Source organism: Syzygium oleosum, unplaced genomic scaffold (genome assembly GCF_021117445.2).
Source record: "Syzygium oleosum isolate NSW1041296 unplaced genomic scaffold, Sole_v2.1 Sole_v2.03, whole genome shotgun sequence".
Lineage (NCBI taxonomy): Eukaryota > Viridiplantae > Streptophyta > Magnoliopsida > Myrtales > Myrtaceae > Syzygium > Syzygium oleosum.
The window spans coordinates 10473505-10487656 of NW_026607487.1; the positions used below are offsets into that span (position 1 = coordinate 10473505).

Here is a 14152-nt window from a genome sequence, read left to right on the forward strand (position 1 = left end):
GAATTTTACATCCAAGTAAGTTATTTATTTGTAAATATTTTGAATTTGGATATAATTTAGATGTGGAAAACACTCGAGCATAAATGTGTGAGCGATTGTAACTTTGATTGTTTGATTTTAGTGGATTATGGCATGTTTGGTAATGCTCCGTTTTCTTGTTCCGTTGGTAACGTCAGTTAATTTTTTTTTTGTTCTCTGATTTTATTTGCTTGTGCATGCAGCTTTGTGGGTGGGGGGAAGAGAGAGAGGCAAAGGGATAAAGATGTGTATTTAATAAAACTGATATTGAAGGATATTACTTTAATGTCTAGGTAATACATAGGAGCAAGCAAAGTTAATAAAAATCACTCAAGTTCTCAGGGACTCGAGTAATCACGGAGGAGTCCTCTCCATAAATCATTTAGGTGTCTGTGTTCAGTACTGTTTCACCTGGAACGAGTACTCTAATAACTTGATTCTCTTTTTTTTTTTCTCCGGTTGACCCTCTTCCTGCTTATATCTTTTCTATGCAGAAATGTTCTGTCAATTGATGAGTACACTAGCTACTTTGATGCCATTGATCCACTGGCACCGTACAAGAGATGGACAACTAAGCCAGACATTGACCAGAGTACCACTTCTAATGAGATGCAAAGAGACAAATTGCGGTGCAAACACAGAGAGTTCAGGCAGCATTCGGAGTCAGTGATTCTGTTGACTGGAGCAGAGATATTCAGGTTGTGACCACTCTAATGGATCCTGTCCTTTCTTAGATTATCTAAATCGGCTGTTGACTCCATACTGGGCTTTTAGTCATGCGAGTTCTGAATCTTTGAGCTGATTATCAAAAGACATGGGGCTTTGTTTGTTTGTTCAGTAACTACTCCGCAACTTTAGTCATCATCTTTTTAGAAGTCTAGTGGGCGCTGAAATATCATTTAAATAATTCTGTGATACTCAAGTTTGGGTTTAGGTGCTCTGTGACATATTGAGAACTGGAGGGCTTCCTGGAAGTGGGACTGGAAAGCAACCGCACCTGTTTTTTGCAAATGATGACCTAGAATACCAGGTAAGCTATGCCGTTTGTGATGCCAGCTGCAATCTTGAGTTTTTGAAGCCTTAGTGGAACTAAAGACTGGCTGATGACTAGCTGTCAAAGTGAAAAGGCAGGCTACGTTTCCTGCTGAACGTCTGGTTATGGTAGCTTTCAGGATTGCGTTAGAAGCAATCTATAACAGGTAAGATAGTGAGGTTTCTGCTTCTCAATGTTTAGTCTGCATGGAATTTGATCCAAATATTCTCGACAAAAAATTAAAGAATGGCTTATAAGATCCTTGTACAGGCCTAATTTGAGTCAATGCAGCATAGCAGCATGCATTAATCTTCAATCTTATGTTGCGCATTGTTTACTTGTCCCTGTTCTGCAGAGTACATCCCATTCCGCTGGCGTATACATCATATGGGAAGCCAAATCCATTTGTCTATGGAAATGCTGAGACCGTGCTAAGGAATCTTATGCCATCTTTGTTATGCAACCTAGATGCGGAGAATACTACAAACTCTGGAATTCGTTGTTTCAAAACCCTGTACATGATAGGAGATAATCCAAAAATCAACATTAGAGGCGCACGGCAGGTATATTTCATGATGAGAATCGTATTTTATCATATCACTAATTTTATTTCTGAACATAATCACCAATACTGCTAACAACTCCTTCAGGCAGGAGATCCTTGGTTTTCTATATTAACAAGGACTGGGGTATTCAAGCGAAAAGATAATCATTCAGAGTTCCCTGCGGGCTTGGTAGGTATTTGTACTCTTAACAAAATCCAGATATCTATATCTGTGTCTCTCATCTCTCCTCGTACGATAGGGTGAGTTGATAGTAGGTTCCTAAGTAAGCGGATCATGTGCATTCCAGCATGTTCACTTCTTTGGTTTAGAGATTTCATATCTGTGATCCTAGTGGAAAGTCATGGTTGATACTGCAGATCTTTGATTCCATCAGGAAAACATTTAGAAGTAAGTACATCGTGTTATCACTTAGGCCTTGTTTGGTTCACATCGGAGTAAAAAACAGGAAATGGAGTCCCATTACAATTCATCTCTGGATGGATTTATGATCGCAGAGTCAAAGTTCCTAGGTAATGGATTCTCCTAAAAATGCAGAATTGGATTGCACAGGTAGTGGTGGTACTGGAATTCCTAGAAAAGAAAAACATTCGTGAACCCCAACCTGACCATTTGTCTGAGCTTCATCATCATCTTCAAATCCTACAAAACCAGAACTCTCTCTCTCTCTCTCTCTCCATTCATCATCTCCAAATCCTTCCCACATGAGTTTTGCCTGCCTCTTGATTCCATAGCCCTCACATTCCTCTACTAGGCGAAATCATCTCTCTCTCTCTCTCTCTCTCTCTCTCTCTCTCTCTCTCTCTCCATTCATCATCTTCAAGTCAAGCTTGTTTGAGGTAACAGCTGTGAAGTAGTTTGAAGTTACATGGGAATGGCTTAATCTTCATTGCTGCGGATTTTGTGTGAAATGCTTGACTCGCGAGATTTCGACGAGTTGTATATCATGGGTTTGTTGTGAACTGTAAAATCATTTAGAGGACAATAATCAGGAAATTGTTGAGGGATCTTATGTGGTTCTTCCTTCTGTTTCTATCCCTAATTTTTCGCTGTCCGCTTTGTGTATGTTCATTGGAGACGCATTCCATTTCTTACGTGTTTTAACCTCATTTTGCAGCTCACATTGGACATTTGTCTCTTCATTGGTAAAATTTGAAACCAAAAAATGAAGAAAGAAAGAACCCCACTCCTAGGAATTTGATTTCTTAGATTGGGATTCCTTTCCATGATTCCATGGCCATGAGCCAAACATGGCCTTAAGTTGAGGTGTCAGCTTGGATAGTCCTCCCATATTCATATACCTTGATTTGCTATGCTCTGGGTGATCTGTGAATTCTAACTTTGGTTGGATGAAACATGACTGAACGAATTCTTTCCCTCTTCAGCCTAGCAAAATGTTGGTATTTTTAAACCGTGCATGATCGAAAGCCACTTTTGTTGGGAATTTGACTTATCTCTAAAATTTCCAAGGTTCAAAATGAATTCGAAAATCACTCATCCTATTTGAACTCTTTTTTGTTTACCTATGCAGGTGGTGGATACTGTTGAGGACGCTGTCGACTTCATCTTGAGAAAGGAAAGTGGTTCTTGACATTGTCTCGACGAAAGATGCCTTTTCTTTCCGCAGTATCTCAACGATCGTCAATTCTTTGGAAGCTGACGCGATCTCTCCGTTTTGCGTTTTCTCTATCTTAAAAAGTAACTATTCATTCGCTAGCCTTATATTATTTTGCTTATCATGTTTTATGTACGTCAGTTCCCTGAAGGCAATCAACATCCCATTCGAATTAGGTAGAATCAAATGAACAATTTATGGTTCTTCTTGCTCTTTTCTCAACGCATGCGATCTCGATGACATACTTTTGGAGATATTACAATGTTCCTTCTTACATGTATACGAGAATCGCACTTCTCAAATCTGCAAACTTTCTGGACCCTTAAAATACCAAACGGGACCCATGTTTGGATCTCCAAATTCAGCGATAGTAGACGGACCTCATGTTTTGGCAGAGCAAGAGATAAATTTTATATTGGAAGGCATGATGCAAAACAAAGTCAGAATGGAAATTGCCGATAATAAGCAGCGACAAAAGGGACCTCAACAGAAAAAATGCCTAACTTATCAAAAGAGAGAACAATAATAACGGAAAAGATACATTAGTTATTGTGTGTGGTTGAACCAGCGCAACGGAACTTCAGAACAAACTGATTGTCTGAATGACATGACGCAGAAATTTTCTGTCTTTCACTGCCCTTAACACTCAGTAGCCTTAGAACTTTAGGACTTGCTTAGGATGGCTTCCGAGTTTCCCAAGTGATTTGTCCAGTGCAATGTGGAAATCACAAAAAGGAACCAGCTCCGTCCTGCAGTTTTTGGGAAATTCATACGCATCCACAATCCAAACACACTATCTTGAAGATAAATACTATAAAAAATTACTTGAAAGATATGGAGACCTAAATACAGCAATTTGAGTAATGGTGACCAAAGACATACTCGTATTTTGTCTCAATAAAAAGCACCGACTTTCACTCTAGTCTCAAATTTGGCCCTCGCGATGTAAAATTTTCAAGTTGTTCGGGTTAGATTTTGAATTTAATTGTAAGTTCTGATTTTTAATGAGAAAAAAAAAGTTCGGTCCAAAATTGTCACTCAAGGTAAAGTTGGTGCTTTTTTTTGGAATTAAGTCCTACAAACCATAACAACCATTATCACGCACCCCAGCCATGTACCATGATTTGGGAAGTAATTCCCTAAGTCGGCAATACTGGCTGTACAGTTGAATTGTAGCATGAGATATCACCACGCTAGCCGTAACGGCCGACGTCCATATAAGAGATTTCCGATAAAAATTGGCTGGATGGATTACATTAGTAAATTGTTAAAATATTTAAGACTCAAATGACACAACTAAAATATTTATGACTAAATCGGTACATCTCTAATAGGTTTGCAACTTTTTTTTTTATCATTTTCCTGAAATTTATCGTCTCAAATCCACAGTAAAGACACGTTAAAGTTATAATGTTTTTGGATAATGAGTTGATTAGACATCAATCATTTCATAATATTTATACATATACCAACTACCTAACACGCCAAACTTCCCTTTCTCCATGGTCTACGTGTCAAAGGGCAAAGATTGTCTACCGCAACATCTCCAAAATATTTCTCCTCAGTTATATTTTCTCTATGAATATGCTATTCAAGCTCCCATGCACTAAATTTGGATTATACCATCACATTACAATTTGAGTAGAACGCCTATTCCTACCATAGGCTACACGAAGAAAGATGATTATGAGCATGTATAAATACTCATGATGCGTTCGTTTTGCGATAAATGAATAATTTGAAAAGCATTTTTTTAAAAATGATTACTTGTATTGTTCGATAACAATTCATGCCTAACTATTTTCGTAGGCGATGAAAAAAATTTTCATTCATTTATTTTTGTAAATGATGCAAGCAATATATTTTTCAAAAAATATTTTCTAAATCACTTATTTTTCGCGAAACGAACGCACTTTCGAATTCACTGAAAATTCGTCGGACTGCTTGGTAGGTGAATGATATTCCCAACTCATTTGTCCTATCGTATTCAATTATTACATCTTACGTACATCCTCACAATAAAGAAAGTGACGCATTAAATTAAAACGCACACCCATCCATATGGAGGAGTAGATAGAGAGCCATTATAACTAGATGCTACCTAATGAAAATTCTCACTTCTTTGCAGGTCGCGCAAGAGTTGGAGCAACAACGTCAATTCACTGGTTTGCTCGGTTCTTCTTGTGAAGGTATAAGCAAGCATCTACTTCAACTCGTATTATATCTCGCCGGATTTCGTGTCGAATCATCTCGATCTCACGCTCGGATCGTATAATCTTCTCATTTCATCATGATGAAAAGTTACTGCCTTATGAATTTGATGCTTCGGAATATGTCTGTAAACTCACCGCTTGCATTGAACTACCTCCACAGAGTTTTCTTGATGGAGAACAGTAACAATCCACAAACTTATCCGGGTTTCCGGTACTTTCCTCCTCCGTCGGCATGGATCGATCCGAATTCTGTACCGTTCGACGACGATAAAACTCCAACGTGGGTCATTGTCGGCGCAGTGATCGTTGTCGTGATTCTCTGCGGTCTCCTTTTCTACTCCATCAGGTGGCGAGAGAAGAAAATCCGGAAAAAAGCGGCCGCGGCATTTGCTCCGGTCGCAATGCCAGCTCCTCCAGCTCCACCTCCGAAGAAAGATGAAGATAAGCCAAAACCGAAGCCGCCTACACCTACCAAGCTGGTGCCTCCACCTCCGCCGCCAATGAGCGTCCAGATGGGGTTACCAGCTTATTGTCTGAGATGCGGGCATAGAGGAGGACGATATTCTTCATCATATACTTGCCCTCAGTGCGCGTGGCAGAGTAACCGTAATGAAGGGTAGCCAGACAACGGATAAAGACAGAAATTACAAAAAAATTTCTCATCTTGTTGTATGGCATATGAATTTGGAAGCTTCTTTTTATGTTTGTGTGTGAAACTTGGAATGACGCACGGTGACCGGTCGTCTACTTCTACTGTACAACGTTGGAGATTTGATGTGATGAATAACTTTTGCGTCGGAGGATTTATCAAATTTCTTCTCATAATACATGAACAGTTGTATGGTGATTAAGAGATAGATTCTTGAATCATAACGAAAATTATAACTTCTTGCATTTTTTTTCGTAATTTCTATGCAAAATGTTGTAAATCAGCCGAGTGATCCACGTACATGATGAAAGAGCATTCCTGCTCTTGTCGAGAACCGTTTGACAGATTCGCTCCATTATTACCTTATATTCCTAAGAGAGTCATTAGAACTAAGCCACCTAGCGATACTTGCAAAATAGAATGGACTATTTTATTCGCTGTTTTGGGTGGGTCTCTCGTGCTCCAATATGTACAGGTGGAATTGTTATTAATCCCTATCCCAAAGGAAGTGCTAGGGAAGGACAACTCTAGAAAGTGTCCCGTGAGTGAGTGGAAGTGCGGTTGTGACACAAACTCCTCAAGTCCTTATGGTCAATGGATGATATTTATATTTGAGCCAACAAACCTAATTTTCAGACCAAAAATAATAATAAAAAAAACAAACAAATAAACCTTGTTCTAGCTCAAACCTCCCTTGAGTTATGATGTTAAATTATGCCACGAATTTGAGCTGTTTATGGAATCCGATTTGGTTGGATAAATATCCGAGTTTGACCGCACAATGAAATTTAAGAGGGGTTAATACCACGAAAAACTCCAAACTGATACACTTATGAAAAATTTACCTAAAATTATTTTTTTGACCATAAAAAGAACCCCAAACCGGTACACCTGTGATAATTTTACCTTCCGTTAGTTTCCGTTAAATTTTATCGTCAAATTTCTAAGTTGGATGACACGTGAAAATTGACAGGTATACCAGTTTGGGGTTATAGGTGTACCGGTTTGTGATTTTTCGTTGTATTAATGCAATTTAACGAATGATAAATTTATCACAAATATACTAATTTAGGAATTTTTATGATCAAAAAATTAATTTATGATAAATTTATCATAAATATACCAATTTGATATTTTTTGTGATAAAAAAATTAATTTAAAATAAATTTATTATAAGTATATCAATTTGAAGCTTTTAGCGGCGTTAACCCGTTAAAAAATGCACTCACCATTGTCGTGGCAGGTTGGACCAATAAGAGGAAAGATGCTCACTGCAACTACAAGACAAAATAAAGGCCCACAAGGGTTTCTCTAATATTCCCTTCTCCTCGTTGAAGCCACCAGCATGTGCACTTCACGAAGGCAGCCACACCATGAGCTCTTGATGTAGCCACACCAACAGGGAACACTATGTTTCTTTGGCAGTGCAGACGTGTCTTGGATACAGTGATTTGTGCTCTGAGTTTTACGTCCAAGCAAGTTCCATATTTGTAAATATTTCGGGTTTGTGTATAATTTATATGTGATAAACACTCGAACGTATGAACAATTATAATTTCGATTCTCCAATTTTAGTAGATTATTTATTATTGATTTTCTCCGTGGATGTAGATACCAATATTCGAACTGAACCACGTAAATATTTAGTGTCATTTATTATTCCTCGTTTATTTTTTTGATTTTCTCACATTGACTTAAATTGTAAGATCCAGTTAGCATTTCGCGCGTTAATTTTACAACATATAGGATATCATGGATCCGGCATCTATAAACTATTATCAAAAAATTATCGGGCCTAGACAATGCTAAACTAGATAACCACACCACCAATCAAACACTAGGCTTGATAGAGTTGAAAGATAAAGCAATCGAATGGCATGACCAGGCTTTGCAGCAGGTACAATATATGATTAGAAAAAAAAAAAAAGAAAAGAAAGAAACATCCTATGTAACGAGTTGTAAATGAGTAGAAATCGAGTTTTTAATAATCGAGTTAAATCGAGTTCAATTTCGAGCCCGACATACTATATCGAGTCGAGCTCGAGCACAGGGATTCGAAACCGAATTTTGTTCATATTCACGATGCAATATCAAAGCATCACTTTCAAGTCAAACTTTGCATCGATACCAATCTACTCGACTCCTTTTATTATGTTGATTTTTCGTTTGCTGGTGATCTCTAAGCACAGTATGCACAGAAGCGCTCTGTAATTGTTGTCGAGACAACCCCTCTTCTCTCTTTTGCTATCAATGCGAATCGGGCTATCGAAAGAGGAGAGAGAACTGGTGGTATTTTGACCAGGAGTAGCTAATTAGGGTTTCCGTTTGAACATAAAATCAATAACTTAAGAAAATGGGGAGAATTAGGATTTTGCTAGACAACATTTCTGGCAGGATCATCCCTTATGAAATGGCTAAAAGTCGTAGAATGCGGCCGCGTCAAGACATTCCGAGGCAATAATGGAGTAGTTATAGGAAATCACATTTTCTCATGACCAAGACCATAAAATCAAATTCTATTGGTCGATGGGACGAAAAACCAAAGATGTGGCGGACACAAGCTTTCGGGGACAATGTGCAGCACGTTCTGTCAAAGAAGAGTGTGGAAAATTTCCCTTATTTGATGGATTTCCAAGATTAATGGTAGATAGCTGGGGAGAAAGGGCCAGCAATTCACCGAGAACTTAACCTGTTCTAGATCGATTTCTTCCTAAAAACTAAAAAGACCAAGATCGACTTAACCTCGGCAACAGCCATCGACATATTCCAGTAATGCAACCTTGCAAGCTTCGAAGCCAAATCCGATCTTGAAGCTTGCGACCGCCCTGGCTAGTAGCTACGGTGGACGCTCTCGGATGTCTGGGTGGCAACGACGAATGTGCACCAGGGGAGTTTGGCCGAGCGATCGTGAGGTTGAAGATGATAAATAGTAACTTCAAAGAAGATGAACAGTAACTTATGATGAATTAGTTTTTTTAAACTTTTACAGATGTGGCGCCACATCAACGCTACGTTAAATTTTCCTTCTTAATTTTAATCCAGATTTTGTTTCAGACAAAATTACCCTATTCTGGTTGTCGAAAAAATTAAGTATTCGCCGACTAGGAAAATTTTGGCCGGCTAGCGAGTTTAATTAGGCTCTTATTAGAAATCGACTTGGTCACTTCAAATCCTTATTTAAAACAATATCCACTTTGGGTTCTTTAAAAAAAAAATTAACCTCACTTCATCCCCTTATTTGGAATTTTCCCTTTAGTTTTTAATATTTGAGTTGAATCGAGTTTAATGCAAGCATATATACTGTACTGAGTTGGGCGCAAGCATGGGGTCGAGAAAACCGAATTATCATATTTCCAAGATAATTGCACAATCTGTCCTAAAGTTATTGTATAGAAGCTCGAACCAATGAAGCATAAATTTTTTAGTTGAACTAATGTAGTCTTAAACTTATGTGGGAAAATGCAATCAAATCATTTTAGGTAAGTCTCGTCGGATATATCTAATGTGACACTCTAGTCATCTTTGACTGTCGAAGGGTAACCATGATGACATGACACGACACGACAAGACGAAACAACACCAGCTTTCTTCTGATTTAAGCACCCAATAGGCTTTTTGGAATTGACTGCTCTCCCTTGCGCCGTATAATAGTAGGCCAACATACAAAAGAATATAATGGGAATACGCCCTTTTCCAAATGTACATGCCGTAATGGAAGCACCACTTGTCACTTCCATTTCATTAACAAAGCTATTTAAGAATGATTAATATTATGAAAAACTTCAAATTGGTATTCTTGTAATAAATTTATTTTAAATTAATTTTTTGACTACAAAAAATCCCAAACTGATACACCCATGACAATTTTACCCTCTATTAGTTTCCGTCAAATTTATCATCAAATTTTTTAATTAAATGACACATAACAGTTGACGGGTATATCGGTTTGAGGTTTTATCTTCTGTTTGTTACAGATGTATTCGTTTGTGGTATTAATTCAATTTAACATAAGATAAATTTGTCACAAATGTACCGGTTTAGGATTTTTGGTGGTCAAAAAATTAGTTTGGGGTAAACTTGTCATAGATGTACCAGTTTGGAGTTATTCATGATCAAAAAATTAGTTTCTGGTTAGTTTTGGATGTTTCGCGGTATTAACCCATTTAAGAATTCGCAATTGATGTCCATGCTGGCCAGGCTGAGCTGTCTTACGTTGGATGAATCTCAACATGATCGTCTTGTTAGAAGATGATAATCACATACTTCCGTAGGCCGACACTTAGTACACCATTAAGCTGTCATCAAATTAGGATTGCATCAACCACTGAGGTTTGCTCCAAAAGTCACATTTCCTACTTGGGAAAGGGGAGGTGGGGAGTTTGATTCCCCAACTTTTTAGGAGGGGCTAGAGGCAGGGATGTCTAGGAGTGAGTTGAAAGTTAGAGTAGGACAAACTAATAAAAATTAGGATTGCATATGCATAATTTCCTCCGTTTGTTTGTTTATGTGATGGCTAAGAAAATAAGTCAATTCACCTTTGCTTCTTTTTGACTTTTCATAATCTCCTGCGTTCAAAAAGTAATCTAATTTCCAATTTAGCTTTTGACTTCAAAGACCATAAAAACAGATGCTATTGGTCCACGAGAAAAACTAAATGTTGACTGATGAAAAGCTGTTAGAGTTAAAAAGAAGAAGAAGAAGAAGAAGAAGAAGCTGTTAGAGTAATTATGCCTATTTAGAGCACAAGAGATTTTGGATTACTTTTTGCCCGGGTGATTAACACGATCGAGAATGAAGACTATGATCAACAATATGGCAAATATCCAGCTATTTTGGAAGGCTATTGTGATGCCAACTGGATTTCGGATTCCGATGAATTGAAATCAACTAGCGGATATGTGTTCACGCTAGGAGTTGCCACAATATTGTGGAAATCCTCAAAGTAAACTCTAATAGTGTGCTCCACGATGGAATTAGAGTCTGTTGCTTTAGATAAAGTTGCTGAAGAAGCAAAGTGGTTTCAATAGTTTTTAGAGGATGTTTTGCTATGGCCAAAACCTGTGCCTTCGATATGCATTCATTTTGACAATCAAGAATCGATTGCAGTGGCACAAAATGTGATATATAATGATAAGTCTAGACATATTTGTCATAGACATAATACCATAAGGTAGTTGCTCTCGAATGGAATAATTTCTTTGGACTTTGTGAAATCAAAGGAAAATATTGTGGATCCACTGACAAGGTTTGTTGAGAAAGCAGGTAAATTGCGCATCAAGAAGAATTGTGTTAAAAGCCTTAACTCAATAAAGAGGTTTCAAGGTGGAAACCTAGCCTAGAGATTGGAGATCCCATGGACTAGGTTGAATGGGACAATGCAAATTTTGGAAACTCTAGTGTACACACTGTCTCCCACTCCTATGATGCAACAGTGATTCGTACAACGTTTTAAGTGTACACTATACGTTTAATGATTCCTATAGCTAGTAATTCAACATCTAGGTATGATAGGATACTTTTAATAGGAATGCACTTATATGTGTGGAGCTGGCCGACTCTATTAGAAATTTTTAAGGCTGGATTTTCTAAAGCACGCATGAATCCCGAGAGGTTCGAGGCCGAAAGAATTCAACATCTACGTACGATTTTCTAAAGTGCGTTTGATGATTCCTATAGCTAGGAATTCAACATCTAGGTATGATAGGATACTTTTGATAGGAATGCACTTATATGCATGGAGCTAGCCGACTCTATTAGAAATTTTAAAGGCTAGATTTTCTAAAGCACACGTGAATCCTGAGAGGTTCGGGGCCGAAAGAATGAACACAACCAAGAACCAATCTTGATTCGGAGCTACTCTGTGTGAGGTCTATTGTCTGGGCTTACACCAACAACTGGCGGTTCAAGGCCTAGTCCACCAATTGGTTAAGCATGTCCGATAGGCTTTTAGTAAAGAAGGTTCAAAGCGAAAGCCACCTATCTTGATGCAGTGTACTTCCACAAGCACACTTAGAATTTCTTGAGTCAAAATGTTTTCTTGAACCATTAATGTGGGGATTGTTGTAATTATGGTGGGTTGATGGATCAACGAATGTGAGCAAAAACGAGATGCATCTCTTCAGTTTATGTATCTCTTGGATTCTTGTATCTATTTAATTCTTGTATCTCCTGCATTCTTGTATCTATTTAATTCATAGTTCCTATATTGCTTCTTTACATAAATTTTAACTCTATAAATAGAGTTGAAATTCTTCATTCCAAGCATCACCAAAAACATCTACATCTCTTCACTTCAATTTTCTCTAAGTGTGTCGGCTACAAAAAGTGTTCGACAAAGTCTTATTTGCATAGTACTAATTCAAACGAGTTCAAGGTATCATATCTTGGGAGGCATAGTTCGTGAAACTACTTAAAACCATTGGCAGGAACTAATCGCCTTATGGAGATTCGATTAGTCGTACCTCATCTCATGTTTATTTTTTTTTATCGCTTTCTTGAATTTATTTTGATCACAACAAACAATGTTACGCTTCTTCCTTCGTTACGTAATTTCTTCTCCTTCATCTATTTCCAACATTATCCTCATTGGGTTTTGAGTCAAAGACCCGATCACGATAAAAAATGGAGTGACAGCAACTCGGCCGAGTTTGTAAACGGAAATTTATGTCCCCACCCAAGCTGACGTGATGCTCGCAGCTGACGTCTCCACAAAGAATCCAAACAAGTTTTACAATGGCGAGAGAGAAATTATTTCACCTCGTAGAGGAATGTGAGGGCTATGGAATCAAGAGGCAGGCAAAACTCACGTGGAAAGGATTGGAAGATGATGAACGGAGAGAGAGAAAGAGTGTTCGGTTTTGTAGGATTTGAAGATGATGAAGCTCAGACAAATGAGTGGGTTGGGTTCACGAATGTTTTTTCTTTTCTAGGAATCTCAGTACCACCTCTACCTGAGCGTTGCAACGCTGCATTTTTAGGAGAATACATACCTAGGCACTTTGATTCTGCGATCATAAATCCATCCGAAGATGAGTTGCAATGGGATTCCATTTCCTTTTTTTTTTTTTTTAACTCTAAGGTCAACCAAACAAGGCTTAAGTGATTAATTACACAACGAACTTACTACGAGATGAGTTGCAATTACAATGAGATTCCATTTCTTTTTTCGTTCTTTCCTCTGCCTTTACTCGCCAATTCATGAGAATCGCCATTCAACCTTCGCTGAGTCCCTCTTTTATTAGCAATCGAGAGAGAAAATTGCCAGTAACTTGGAGTCCAAAGCAATTTGCATTAATTTAAGTTTTTCCGATTATATTACATACAGCGAATAGTTTTATAGTTTTTTTGAAAGAGAAATTGGATGGAAAACATGAATGATAAAAGATATTAGTAGGATACGAAAGAAAATACATAAAAAAAGAAGAAGGCTGATTTGGAGTATTTTAGAAAATGAACTTAGATTGCTGCATTATCAGGAAAAGAATAGAAATTTCAAATTATGCAAGACATTTGTGTGTTAACATGATTATTATGTTAAGAGACGGGCTTCATTCGGCGAGCAAAAGTCAAACATGGAATTCCACTCTAACCCCAACCTAAGAGAAGAATTTCTAAATATATTTCGTAATTTAGGCTTTGTTTATTTAGCAAAAAATAAATAATTTGACAAATATTTTCCTAATAATAATCGTTTATATCGCTCGAAATAATTAGTCAATAAAAAATATTTTTATCTATAACAATTTTCATCTAAATATTTTTCGTAGACGGTGAAAATATTTTTAGGTGATTCGTTTTTGTAAGCGATACAAGCAATCATTTTTAGGAAAATATTTTTAAATCATTTATTTTCCGCGAAACAAACGGAACCTTAATCAAAGATACACTCCCTTTTAAGTCTATGCTATAATCCCATCTTCATTCTCGATCGTATTAATTGATCACCCGGGCCAAAAGTAATGCAAACATTTAGTTTTTTCTCATGGACCAATAGCATCTGTTTTTATGGTCTTTGTAGTCAATCAAAAGCTAAATTGGACATTAGAATATTTTTTGAATGTG

At 37.5% G+C, this 14152-nt stretch overlaps 1 protein-coding gene and 1 pseudogene across 1 annotated transcript; both read left to right on the forward strand.

Moving 5' to 3' along the window:
* Window positions 1–83: 83 nt before the first annotated feature.
* Window positions 84–3266, forward strand: LOC115689836 (uncharacterized; annotated as a pseudogene).
* A 2186-nt stretch (window positions 3267–5452) lies between these two features.
* LOC115689837 (uncharacterized) lies at window positions 5453–6273 on the forward strand. The gene has a single exon (XM_030616005.2). It carries the CDS (start codon window positions 5520–5522, stop codon window positions 6060–6062), a length of 543 nt encoding a protein of 180 aa, XP_030471865.2. The 5' UTR covers window positions 5453–5519; the 3' UTR covers window positions 6063–6273.
* The last annotated feature ends 7879 nt before the right edge of the window (window positions 6274–14152 follow it).

What these genes read in the sequence shown, in the direction of transcription:
- LOC115689837 (XM_030616005.2), top strand. Translation starts at nt 5,520, where the DNA reads ATGATGAAAAGTTACTGCCTTATGAATTTGATGCTTCGGAATATGTCT.